This window comes from Entelurus aequoreus, linkage group LG11 (genome assembly GCF_033978785.1).
Source record: "Entelurus aequoreus isolate RoL-2023_Sb linkage group LG11, RoL_Eaeq_v1.1, whole genome shotgun sequence".
NCBI classification, from domain to species: Eukaryota; Metazoa; Chordata; class Actinopteri; order Syngnathiformes; family Syngnathidae; genus Entelurus; species Entelurus aequoreus.
Window position 1 is genome coordinate 15,639,371 of NC_084741.1, and position 12,972 is coordinate 15,652,342.

At 39.0% G+C, this 12,972-nt stretch overlaps 1 protein-coding gene across 2 annotated transcripts in view; it reads right to left on the bottom strand.

Annotated features, from left to right (window-relative positions):
- nt5c3a (5'-nucleotidase, cytosolic IIIA) overlaps positions 1–12,972 on the bottom strand; it is a 50,921-nt gene that overhangs the window by 13,127 nt on the left and 24,822 nt on the right. The window contains exons 1-5 of one of the 2 annotated variants that reach the window (XM_062062608.1): positions 10,732–10,774; positions 10,108–10,206; positions 7,975–8,044; positions 7,751–7,883; positions 3,514–3,603 (exon numbers count right to left, since the gene is read on the bottom strand). In XM_062062608.1, the coding sequence (XP_061918592.1) occupies positions 3,514–3,603; positions 7,751–7,883; positions 7,975–8,044; positions 10,108–10,206 (392 nt within the window). In that variant the 5' untranslated portion in view covers positions 10,732–10,774. Of the gene's footprint in view, positions 1–3,513; positions 3,604–7,750; positions 7,884–7,974; positions 8,045–10,107; positions 10,207–10,731; positions 10,775–12,972 lie in introns of those variants that run through there. The other variant, XM_062062607.1, reaches the window with a different exon arrangement.

A 12,972-nucleotide genomic window follows, 5' to 3' on the forward strand; every position in this document is an offset into this window, starting at 1 on the left:
GAACGTAGTCAGCAACAACAGTACACAGCCGGCGCTTCTTTGTTTACATTCCCGAAAGATGCAGTCAAGATGGAAGAACTCGGATAACAGAGACTCTAACCAGGAGGACTTTTGACTTCGATACACAGACGCCTGTAGAGAACTGGGACAACACAGACTCTTACCAGGATTACTTTGATTTGGATGACAAAGACGCAGACGTGCTACTGTGAGTATGCAGCTTTGGCTTCTAAACATTTGATCGCTTGACCGTATGTGCGCAACTTTTTTTTGCGTATGTAGGTAACTTTTTAAAAATATATAAGCTTTATGAACCTTGGGTTAGGTGAACGGTCTTTTGGGCTGAGTGATTGTGTGTGTTGATCAGGTGTTTGAATTGTATTGGCGTGTTCTATGGAGCTAGGAGCTAGCAGAGGAGCTAGGAGCTAGCGTAACAAACACGCAGGTGTTTTTATGCAGGATTAATTTGTGGCATATTAAATATAAGCCTGGTTGTGTTGTGGCTAATAGAGTATATATATGTCTTGTGTTTATTTACTGTTGTAGTCATTCCCAGCTGAATATCAGGTCACCCCCGGCTCTCACAGCATCTTCCCTATCTGAATAGCTTCAACTCCCCACTAGTCCTTCACTTGCACTTTACTCATCCACAAATCTTTCATCCTCGCTCAAATTAATGGGGAAATTGTCGCTTTCTCGGTCCGAATCTCTCTCACTTCATGCGGCCATCATTGTAAACAATAGGGAACTTTGCGTACCGTATTTCCTTTAATTGGCGCCGGGAATATAGTATTCGCCTGCCTAGAATTACAGCCGGGTCAAACTCGTTTCGCAAAATAATTAGCGCATGCTTGGCACTTCCGCCGGGTCAAATATGAGTCATTAAATGACTCCCGCCTCCAGGAGGTAGAGGGCGCTAGTGATCCTTCTTGCGACTACCAGTACTGCAGGAGACAGGTACTGCAGAAGAAGACAACAAGCAGCAAGCATGCAGCAATTGTTTGCTTGCACTTTTAACATGGAGGATTACATATCTAAAATAAAACCGTTTTCTAAACTGGACTTTCAATCGAAGCAGGAGGTAATAATTAAAGGAATATCTCCAGAGACTTTTAAAATTGAAGAAAGATGAGAAAGACTGCCTTTGATCAGAAGCAGCTGCACATGGACCCATCTACAAGTAAAGGTAAGATCATAATAACGTTTTTTTTATTAAATGTGTTTTTAATGATAAGGTATGCGCCGGAGTGAGAAGAGGTTTTAAAATAATTAGAGCATGCTTGCTCATTCCGCATGGTTTTGGTAACCGCAGGAGTGAGAAGAGGTTTTAAATTAATTAGCGCCCCTGCGGCTATTCAAGGAAATACGGTATATGTTCAATTGACTACGTCACGCTACTTCCGGTAGGGGCAAGCCTTTTTTTATCAGATACCAAAAGTTGCAATCTTTATCGTCGTTGTTCTATACTAAATCCTTTCAGCAAAAATATGGCAATATCGCGAAATGATCAAGTATGACACATAGAATAGATCTGCTATCCCCGTTTAAATAAAAAAAATTCATTTCAGTAGGCCTTTAATGTGCATTGTATCATGTCCCAAAGTCAGTGTTTCCCACACATTCATTTATTTGTGGCGGCCCGCCACGAAATATAAGGCCGCCAGAAAAAAATTGTTGTTTAAAAAAAAAAAAAAAAATTTTTATTTATTTTTGTCCTGTCCAGCTTCTCAGGCAAATCATATAGTTGATGTAGATGCCCATATCGGCTGTTCAGATTTACTTTACAAAAGAGAAGTGTAGGATCAAGATTTTTGGAGCTCTTTGTTCAGTGGATCAGATGTTTGATGAAGCTTTGTGTCTATCTACCACCACTACTGTTTTCTGTTTATTTGTTACTGACTGTGGCAGGACACCTCTGCCTCTGTTTCACTTTATGTTGCTGGTAAATAATATGGTTGTAGTAGTAGGCTAAAGTTAAATTATTTAGTATGCACTAATTAAAGGGGCAGAGCTTTAAGAGACATTTTAGCTTTTATATTTTTATAAGATATATTTTTTGTAAGAACCACAATTAATAAATACATTTCAGTGAATAACTTATTGTTCAAATCTGTATATAAATATGTACATAAAGTGTTGTAATTATATTGTAAAATGGATGGATGGACGTTTAAAACAAAACCGTTATTATTAATTAGTAAGTATACATTTTTTGAGCCTTTTTAGAAAAAATCATATCATTGTAGTAAATTATGCAAATTACTTAATGATGTCATGGTGACCACGCCCATAGCCACGCCCCCACCGCCACAGGTATCTTGGCAGTTTATGAGAAACACTGGAAGTTATAACAAATGGCAACTGTGTCTAGTGCACAGGTGTCAAACTCAAGGCCCGCGGGCCAGATCTGGCCCTCCACGTCCTTTGACATGGCCCGCAAAAGCCTGGAAATAATATGTGTCAGTAAAATACCTTATATTTTCTTTCTTTACTTTCTTATTTTCTTACTAAAGTTATTAGGTTTTTTTCTAGTTTGACAGGGGGAAAAAAAATAGTGTCCAATATTACAACAAATATTATACTATCTAACTTTGTTGGTCAAGATTCAAATAAATACTTAAATATCTGCTTAATTTATGGTTTCGAAGCAAGTTATCCATCAAATTGTACACTATAAAAATGACTAATAGATTTTACTGTAAAAAATTTTTTTTACAGCATTTTACTGTAAGTTGAAAAAAAAACCGGACTGATTTTTGTTTTTTTTACAGTAAAATTCTGACGACTGAGCTGTCAGTTTTATTTATTTATTTTTTAAATCCATGGTTGATGTTTTTATGGTACCACATTTTATCTTGGTAAAAAACTGGCAGCTGAGTTGCCAAAATAAAATTAAACAGTGGTACAGTATTTCTATTTACAATAATATGTTGTAAAAATAACAATAATAAAATAACATATTTTACAGTAAAAGTCTGGGGTGGGGGGGTTGGGTTGGGGTTGAGTTGGGCAGGGTTTGGTGATAGCGGGGGTGTATATTGTAGCAACCCGGAAGAGTTAGTGCTGCAAGGGATTCTGGGTTCTGTTGTGTTACGGTGCGGATGTTCTCCCGAAATGTGTTTGTCATTCTTGTTTGGTGTGGGTTCACAGTGTGGTGCATATTTGTAACAGTGTTAAAGTTGTTTATGCGGTCACCCTCAGTGTGACCTGTATGGCTGTTGACCAAATATGCCTTGCAGTCACTCACGTATGTGGAAAAACCGCATGAATTATGTGACTGGGCCGGCACGCTGTTTGAATGGAGGAAAAGCCAACGTGACGACAGGTTGTAGAGGACGCCCCCAATATTGTTGGCCGGGTGGAAATCGGGAGAAATTCGGGAGAATGGTTGTCCCGGGAGATTTTCGGGAGGGGCACTGAAATTCGAGAGTCTACCGGGAAAATCGGGAGCGTTGGCAAGTATGCCCTACGTCCGTGTGTTAAAAGGAGACTTGGACACAGGTGGACATGTACCTGAGTGCGGCGTCTGAATCTCTCACCACCTGTGAGAGTTTGTCCTTCTCCAGCCTTTGCTCCACCAGAAGTGTGTGTGACTTGAAATACCTGCACACACACACACACACACACACACACACACACACACACACACACACACACACACACACACACACACACACACACACACACACACACACACACACACACACACACACACACACACACACACACACACACACACACACACACACACACACACACACACACACACACACACACACAGGTTATCGTTTGCAATGGGGACCAAGTTTTTGATCATGACTTGTGAGGACCAGCCTTTCTACAGGTTGTGGAGGCATAAAAAAATGGTGTAAAATGTCCACTGGCCAGTTAGCTCATGCACGTCTTTAAATTTCTGGATTGATGAAGTAATGTGCTGATCATTCTTACTGGGGACTCTGGGGAAAAAGAGTTCATATGGTCCATGGGGACCAAATTTAAATAATTTGGCATAATTTACACACATTTGTACGTGACTACTGAGGGCCATTTAAAAAAATAAGTTCAAATTAGATGTTAAACATGTTTACTTTTCAGTAAACATGTTTTGTAGGCCAAAGCTTAAAAATCACTTAGGCATCTTTAGAATGGATCTGACTATCATTTAAAAAGGTTTCCCTTTTGGGCAGTGGTCCCCTACCGATTGGTACCGGGCCGCACAAGAAAAAAATAAATAAAATACAATTTTTTTTATTTTTTATTAAATCAACATAAAAAACACAATATATACATTATATATCAATATAGATCAATACAGTCTGCAGGGATACAGTCCGTAAGCACACGATTGTATTTCTTTATGGAAAAAAAAAATAAAAAAAATATATAAATATATACATATATATATATATATATATATATATATATATATATATATATATATATATATATATATATATATATATATATATATATATATATATATATATATATATATATATACCACCCCGAACCCTGCGGACCGGTCAACGCTTGAAAATTTGTCCCACGGACCGGGGGAGGAGGGGTTGTTTAATTTAAAAAAAAAAAAAAAAAAATGTATTATTATTTTTTTTCCATAAAGAAATACAATCATGTGTGCTTACGGACTGTATCCCTGCAGACTGTATTGATCTATATTAAAAAAATAAAAAATAAAATCTTTTTTTTTTTTTAAATTTCTTGTGCGGCCCGGTACCAATCGGTCGGCCCGGTGGTTGGGGACCCCTGCTTCTGACGGTATGGGGGACAAAAAAACAGGTCTCCTAAAGCAGGGGTCCCCAACCACCAGGCCGCGGCCCGATACCGGTCCGTGTATCGATTGGTACCGGGCCGCACAAGAAATTAAAAAAATATATATATTAAAAAAAAATTTTTTTTTACTTTTTATTAAATCAACATAAAAAACACGAGATACACTTACAATTAGTGCACCAACCCAAAAAACCTCCCTCCCCCATTCACACTCATTCACACAAAAGGGTTGTTTCTTTGTTATTCATATTTTTGGTTCCTACATTATATATCAATATAGTCTGCAAGGATACAGTCCGTAAGCACACATGATTGTACTTTTTTATGACAAAAAAAAAACAAAAAACATCCCCCAGGTATCTGGCTTGGGCACATCAGATTAGATCAGTGTGTTGCAAACTGAGCAGTAAAAAGGCTTGAATGGTTGATTTATTCATTGTTATTTTATTTTCAAATTTATTAGCCTGTGGAAAAAGTTAATGTTGATATTTACCTCAGAGGGCTGCAAATAGAAAAGAGGCATTCTAGTTTTTATTTACATTTTATTTAATATACCGTTGATGTTTTTTCGTTTGCTTTATGAAAGTTGATTTTGCACTATTAAGTTATATAAAAGTTGCTTGTTCCATATTCAGTGTTAAAGCAAATCAGTGTAGCAAACTGAGCAATAATTAACGTCGTTTTATTCATGCACTTTCTCTTGCTACTTCAAGGCTTGAATGATTGATGGATTGATTGATTGATTGATTCCCTAGGAAGAAAACACAGACAAAACTGCCTGTAACTCCCAGTAGGAATGTCGTAGAGACATGAAACAAAAACCTCTATGTAGGTCTCACTTAGACCTATATTTCATACACAACACCCAGCAAAAATCAACAGGAAGTTTGCAATTTCCCCTTCAAAACAAAAGTTGAGTAAAAACAGTCACCTTTTTTCAAACATTATCTCCTCTGAGCGCGTTTGTCGTGTCGGCTTCAAATTAGCACAGGAGAGAGATTTAACCCTTCTGATTAAAAGTTGATGAAAGAGTTTTAATTACTGCTCCGGTTTGGATTTTATGAGCCCTCAAAGTCGGTCCCGTCCATCGCTGCTTGCAGCTTTAATTAGGGTCCGCACGGACCATTGTCAAAGGAATCCCAAAGGGAGTCCTTTTGCAATGGGACGAAAGGAACCTATTGTTATTGTAAGGTTTTATTATTATTTTTCTGCAGCTTTGCGCACTACTTTGACCCCCTTAACATGCTTCAAAACTCACCAAATTTGACACACACATAAAAAAACGCTAACAAAACTCTTTAGTCAAAAAACCAAACCCCAAAACTCAAAATTGCGCTCTAGCGCCCCCTAGGAAGAAAACTGCCTGTAACTCTCAGTACGAATGTCGTAGAGACATGAAACCAAAACCTCTATGTAGGTTTCACTTAGATTTTCATAATTTGACATCCTCGGACAAAAACCAACAGGAAGTTAGCAATTTCCCCTTTAAGACAAAAATGTACTTAAAACACTCATTTTTGCCTCTTTGAGCTGTAATTTGACCCCCTTAAAATACTTCAAAACTCACCAAACTTTTCACACACATCAGGACTGGTGGAAATTGCGATCTAATAAAAAAAACGAACCCCAAAAATTGCGCTCTCGCGCAATTTTTTAATAAAACAAGAGACAAAACTGCTCCTCAGAGGAAAACACAGACAAAACTGCTTGTAACTTCCAGTAGGAACGTCTTAGAGACATGAAACCTCTATGTAGGTCTCACCTAGACCTACATTTCATTCTTTGACATCTTTCAGCAAAAATCAACAGGAAGTTTGCAATCTCCCCTTCAAAACTAAATTTTTGTAAAAAGCGGTAACCAAACATCAAACATTATCTCCTCTGAGCGCGTTTGTCGTTTCGGCTTCAAACTACTACAGGAGAGAGATTGAACCCTTCTGATTAAAAGTTGACCAAAGAGTTTTGATAAGTGCTACGGTTTTGATTTTACGAGCCTTCAAAGAACCACTGCACTGATGCTGCTCCGCTGCTGTGATTTTACGAGCCTTCAAAGAAAACAACCACTGTGCCGCAGCACCTAGGAAAAAAACACAGACACAACTTCCTCTAACTCCTAGTACGAATATCGTAAAGACATGAAACAAAAACCTCTATGTAGATCTGACTTACAGCTAGATTTCATACACTGACATCCTTCAGCAAAAATCAACAGGAAGTTGGCAATCACTCTTCAAAACAAAAGTTTCATAAAAACACTAATTTTTGCCTCTTTGAGCTGTAAATTGACCCCTTTAAAATACTTCAAAATTTCCCAAACTTTTTACACACATCAGGAATGGCGGAAATTGCGATCTAATAAAAAAACAAACCCCAAAACTCAAAATTGCGCTCTAGCGCCCCCTAGGAATAAAACAGACAAAACTGCTCCTCGGAGGAAAACACAGACAGAACTGCCTGTAACTTCCGGTAGGAATGTCTTAGAGACATGAAACAAAAACCTCTATGTAGGTCTCACTTAGACCTACATTTCATAGATTAACATCCTTCAGCAACTAGCACCTGCCAAATATGTGGGCCCGACCAACGCTGCTTGCAGCTTTAATTTAAATTGTATTTGATATGCCATTGATATTTTAGAATTATTATTAGAAACTCGATTTTGCATGTCACTATAAAGTTATATAAGCCTTGCTTGTTCAATATTCAATGCAAAACTTGTTTGGGTCCCTATTAAAAGGTTAATTTGTTCAACCTTGGCCCGCGGCTTTGTTCAGTTTAAAATTTTGGCCCACTCTGTGTTTGAGTTTGACACCCCTGGTGTAAACAGAGCAATGTCCCCATTAAGTACGCACACACACACACACACACACACACACACACACACACACACACACACACACACACACACACAAGCGTGTGTTTAATTGGGAGGCGGAAGGCGAGCAAAGACGCTGCTCACCATTCCACCATGAAGGGGTATTTCTCCTCCATGGTGAGCTGAGGGTCGATCTCGATGGGGTAATATTTGTTCTTCAGCTGCAGCAGCTTCTGTCTGCAGTCTTCTGTCACCAGACTGCAGTTGTCGATGATGTCTGCGCAGTGTAAACACACACACACACACACATTGATCCAAAGGCATGGAACCACATGGGGAATTGAGCGTTGGAAGTTGCGTTGGCTCACTGTGGCACGACGGACAGCGCTTGCCGTTGACGGCAAACTTGCTCAAGGTCATGTCGAAGTCGGTGATGATCTGCGAAATGAAACCACACCGTTGGTCACGCCGGCGTGAGGAGCTAAGATGCTAACAGTTTAGCATGTCGAGTACAGTCGTGGTCAAAATTTGACCACAGCTAATGTTTTAAAGGCCCACGGCACATTCTAAAAATACTATTAAAATAAACAAAAACATAACAAAAGTGAAATAAAAAAGCTTAAAGGGTAAATGTAATTTAGAAAAAGTTGCAATGTTGATTCATAGGACTGTGAATCTTTGGGAGTCCAACAATTTGATTCAATATTGATTCTTGGGGTCACGATTCGATTCAAAATCGATTTTTTTTTTTCAATTCAACACGATTCTCGATTCAAAAACGATTTTTTCCCCGATTCAAAAGGATTCTCTATTCATTCAAAACATAGATTTCAGCAGGATCTACCCCAGTCTGCTGACATGCAAGCAGAGTAGTAGATGTTTGTAAAAAGCTTTTATAATTGTAAAGGACAATGTTTTATCAACTGATTGCAATTATGTACATTTGTTTTGACTATTAAATGAACCAAAAATATGACTTATTTTATCTTTGTGAAAATATTGGACACAGTGTGTTGTCAAGCTGATGAGATGCGATGCAAGTGTAAGCCACTGTGACACTATTGTTCTTTTTTTTATAAATGTCTGATGATAATGTCAATGAGGGATTTTTAATCACTGCTATGTTGAAATTGTAACTAATATTGATACTGTTGTTGATAATATTCATTTTTGTTTCACTACTTTTGGTTTTTTCTGTGTCGTGTTTGTGTCTCCTCTCAATTGCTCTGTTTATTGCCGTTCTAAATGTTGCTGGGTCGGGTTTGGTTTTGGAATTGGATTGCATTGTTATGGTATCGCTGTGTATTGTTTTGTTGGATTGATTAATTAAAACAAAAATAAAAAAAATAAAAAATATATATATACAGTGTTTCCCACACATTAATTTAATTGTGGCGGCCTGCCACGAAAGAATTACGTCCGCCACAAATAAAAAATAAAACTTTTTTTTTTTTTTTTTGTCCTGTCCAGCTTCTCAGGCAAATCATATAGTTGATGTAGATGCCCATATAGGCTGTTCAGATTTACTTTATAAAAGAGAAGTGTAGGTTACTTCTCTTGTTGCCTTATTTGTATTTGACCACTACTGTTTTCTGTTTATTTGTTACTGACTGTGGCAGGACACCTCTGCCTCTGTTTCACTTTATGTTGCTGGTAAATAATATGGTTGTATAGTAGGCTAAAGTTAAATTATTTTGTATGCACTAATTAAAGGGGCAGAGCTTTAAGAGACATTTTAGCTTTTATATTTTATAAGATATATTTTTTGTAAGAACCACGATTAATAAATATATTTCAGTGAATAACTTATTGTTCAAATCTGTATATAAATATGTACATAAAGTGTTGTAATTATATTGTAAAATGGATGGATGGACGTTTAAAACAAAACTGTTATTATTAATTAGTAAGTATACATTTATTGAGCCCTTTTAGAGAAAATCATATCATTGTAGTAAATTATGCAAATTACTCGATGATGTCATGGTGACCACACCCATAGCCACGCCCCCACCGCCACAGGTATGTTGGCAGTTTATGGGAAACACTGATATATATACATATTAAAAAATAAATAAATAAAAATAGATTTTTTAAAAATGAGAATAGATTCTGAATCGCACGTGAGAATCACGATTCGAATTGATTTTTTCCCACACCCCTAGTATATATGTTATATTTTATATCTATATATTTAAACTATTTATACCTGCATTGTCCTTTCCATCCTTACACTTTCCATCATCGTAACTGAGCTACTGTGTGGAACAATTTCCCTTGTGGATCACTAAAGTTTGTCTTAGTCTAAGTCTAAGTCTTAACCTCCATGCTTTATGCTACGTCCGCTCGCTCCTCCCCCTCCAAACCCTTCCTCAGAACATTTCCCTTCCTTACTTTTCTTCACAAAGTGTGGAGGGAGCGCACATCTTGTCGGGGACAAAAAAAAAACCTCGCAGCGCACTTACACTTCACAACCACCGGGCGGCGACGTTGAACCCTACCTGAAGTTTGGAGGCTCCTCCCTTGATGAGGCCGCAGATGATCTGCTCCACCCTCTCCGGGTCTCTCATGTGCACCGTCTTCTTCTCAAACTGGGGCATCTGCGGGCGAGGGAGTCAAGGCGGACTTTTTCAGTTGCGGAGGCGACAAAAAGACGGGAGTACATGTTTGCAAACGGGAGGTATGTCCCGTCTTCATATTGAGTGCATTTCACTAATACGCCTTCCAGTGCTGGAGGCATCGCGCTTATGTGACAGTCGAGAAATGTGAGAAGAGAAGATATGGTGGGCCCTCAGTAAACAGCGGGCTCCGAATATAAACTGCACGTACTAAAAATAACCCCAACGGTCTTACGCAATAAGCTTTGAGCGTTTCATTTCCTGAAGGTTCTGCACACTCACAAGTAACTACTTCATTCTTCCAGGTGGTTTATGGCCATGCTTTTAAAGACACTGCATTGTAACAAGCCAGCACACACACACACACACACACACACACACACACACACACACACACACACACACACACACACACACACACACACACACACACACACACACACACACACACACACACACACACACACACACACACACACACACACACACACACACGCACGCACTTACCTCGGCTCTGTTGTCTCGGCGGAAGCACAAAAGTGAAGAAAAGGAATGTGCGGCAAACAATCCTTTATATAACGCCGCTGGCCGAGGGGCGTGGCCTGAGACCCATCCCCCCTCCCACCGAGGGGATCACGCTCCACACTTGTGACGCACATCAAAACACTCTCGTATAAATAGAAGGTGGACATTTGCAATCTACCCCTTGTTGTCATGTGACCTTTTACCCCTTGGAAAAAAAAGGGCCCTTTAGTGTCCAATTGCCCACCCTCGGCTCAGATCCCACATCAGGGCAAGGAAAAACTCAACCCAATGGGACAATGAGAAACCTTGCAATGGACGTCGAGTGGATCTAGCATAATAGTGTGAGAGTCCAGTCCATAGTGGATCTAGCATAATAGTGTGAGAGTCCAGTCCATAGTGGATCTAACATAATAGTGAGAGTCCAGTCCATAGTGGATCTAACATAATAGTGAGAGTCCAGTTCATAGTGGATCTAACATAATAGTGTGAGAGTCCAGTCCATAGTGGATCTAACATAATAGTGTGAGAGTCCAGTCCATAGTGGATCTAACATAATAGTGAGAGTCCAGTTCATAGTGGATCTAACATAATATTGTGAGAGTCCAGTCCATAGTGGATCTAACAATGGTGTGAGAGTCCAGTCCATAGTGGATCTAACATAATAGTGAGAGTCCAGTTCATAGTGGATCTAACATAATAGTGTGAGAGTCCAGTCCATAGTGGATCTAACATAATAGTGTGAGAGTCCAGTCCATAGTGGATCTAACATAATAGTGTGAGAGTCCAGTCCATAGTGGATCTAACATAATAGTGTGAGTCCAGTTCATAGTGGATCTAACATAATAGTGTGAGAGTCCAGTCCATAGTGGATCTAACATAATAGTGTGAGAGTCCAGTCCATAGTGGATCTAACATAATAGTGAGAGTCCAGTCCATAGTGGATCTAACATAATAGTGTGAGAGTCCAGTCCATAGTGGATCTAACATAATATTGTGAGAGTCCAGTCCATAGTGGATCTAACATAATAGTGTGAGAGTCCAGTCCATAGTGGATCTAACATAATATTGTGAGAGTCCAGTCCATAGTGGATCTAACATAATGGTGTGAGAGTCCAGTCCATAGTGGATCTAACATAATAGTGAGAGTCCAGTCCATAGTGGATCTAACATAATAGTGTGAGAGTCCAGTCCATAGTGGATCTAACATAATAGTGTGAGAGTCCAGTCCATAGTGCATCTAACATAATATTGTGAGAGTCCAGTCCATAGTGGATCTAACATAATAGTGTGAGAGTCCAGTCCATAGTGGATCTAACATAATAGTGAGAGTCCAGTCCATAGTGGATCTAACATAATAGTGTGAGAGTCCAGTCCATAGTGGATCTAACATAATAGTGAGAGTCCAGTCCATAGTGGATCTAACATAATAGTGTGAGAGTCCAGTCCATAGTGGATCTAACATAATAGTGTGAGAGTCCAGTCCATAGTGGATCTAACATAATAGTGTGAGAGTCCAGTCCATAGTGGATCTAACATAATAGTGAGAGAGTCCAGTCCATAGTGGATCTAACATAATATTGTGAGAGTCCAGTCCATAGTGGATCTAACATAATAGTGTGAGAGTCCAGTCCATAGTGGATCTAACATAATAGTGTGAGAGTCCAGTCCATAGTGGATCTAACATAATAGTGAGAGAGTCCAGTCCATAGTGGATCTAACATAATATTGTGAGAGTCCAGTCCATAGTGGATCTAACATAAAAGTGTGAGAGTTCAGTCCATAGTGGATCTAACATAATATTGTGAGAGTCCAGTCCATAGTGGATCTAACATAATATTGTGAGAGTCCAGTCCATAGTGGATCTAACATAATGGTGTGAGAGTCCAGTCCATAGTGGATCTAACATAATAGTGAGAGTCCAGTTCATAGTGGATCTAACATAATAGTGTGAGAGTCCAGTCCATAGTGGATCTAACATAATAGTGTGAGAGTCCAGTCCATAGTGGATCTAACATAATAGTGAGAGTCCAGTTCATAGTGGATCTAACATAATATTGTGAGAGTCCAGTCCATAGTGGATCTAGCATAATAGTGAGAGTCCAGTCCATAGTGGATCTAACATAATAGTGAGAGTCCAGTCCATAGTGGATCTAACATAATAGTGTGAGAGTCCAGTCCATAGTGGGGTCAACAGGAGACCATCCCGAGGGGAGACAGGTCAGC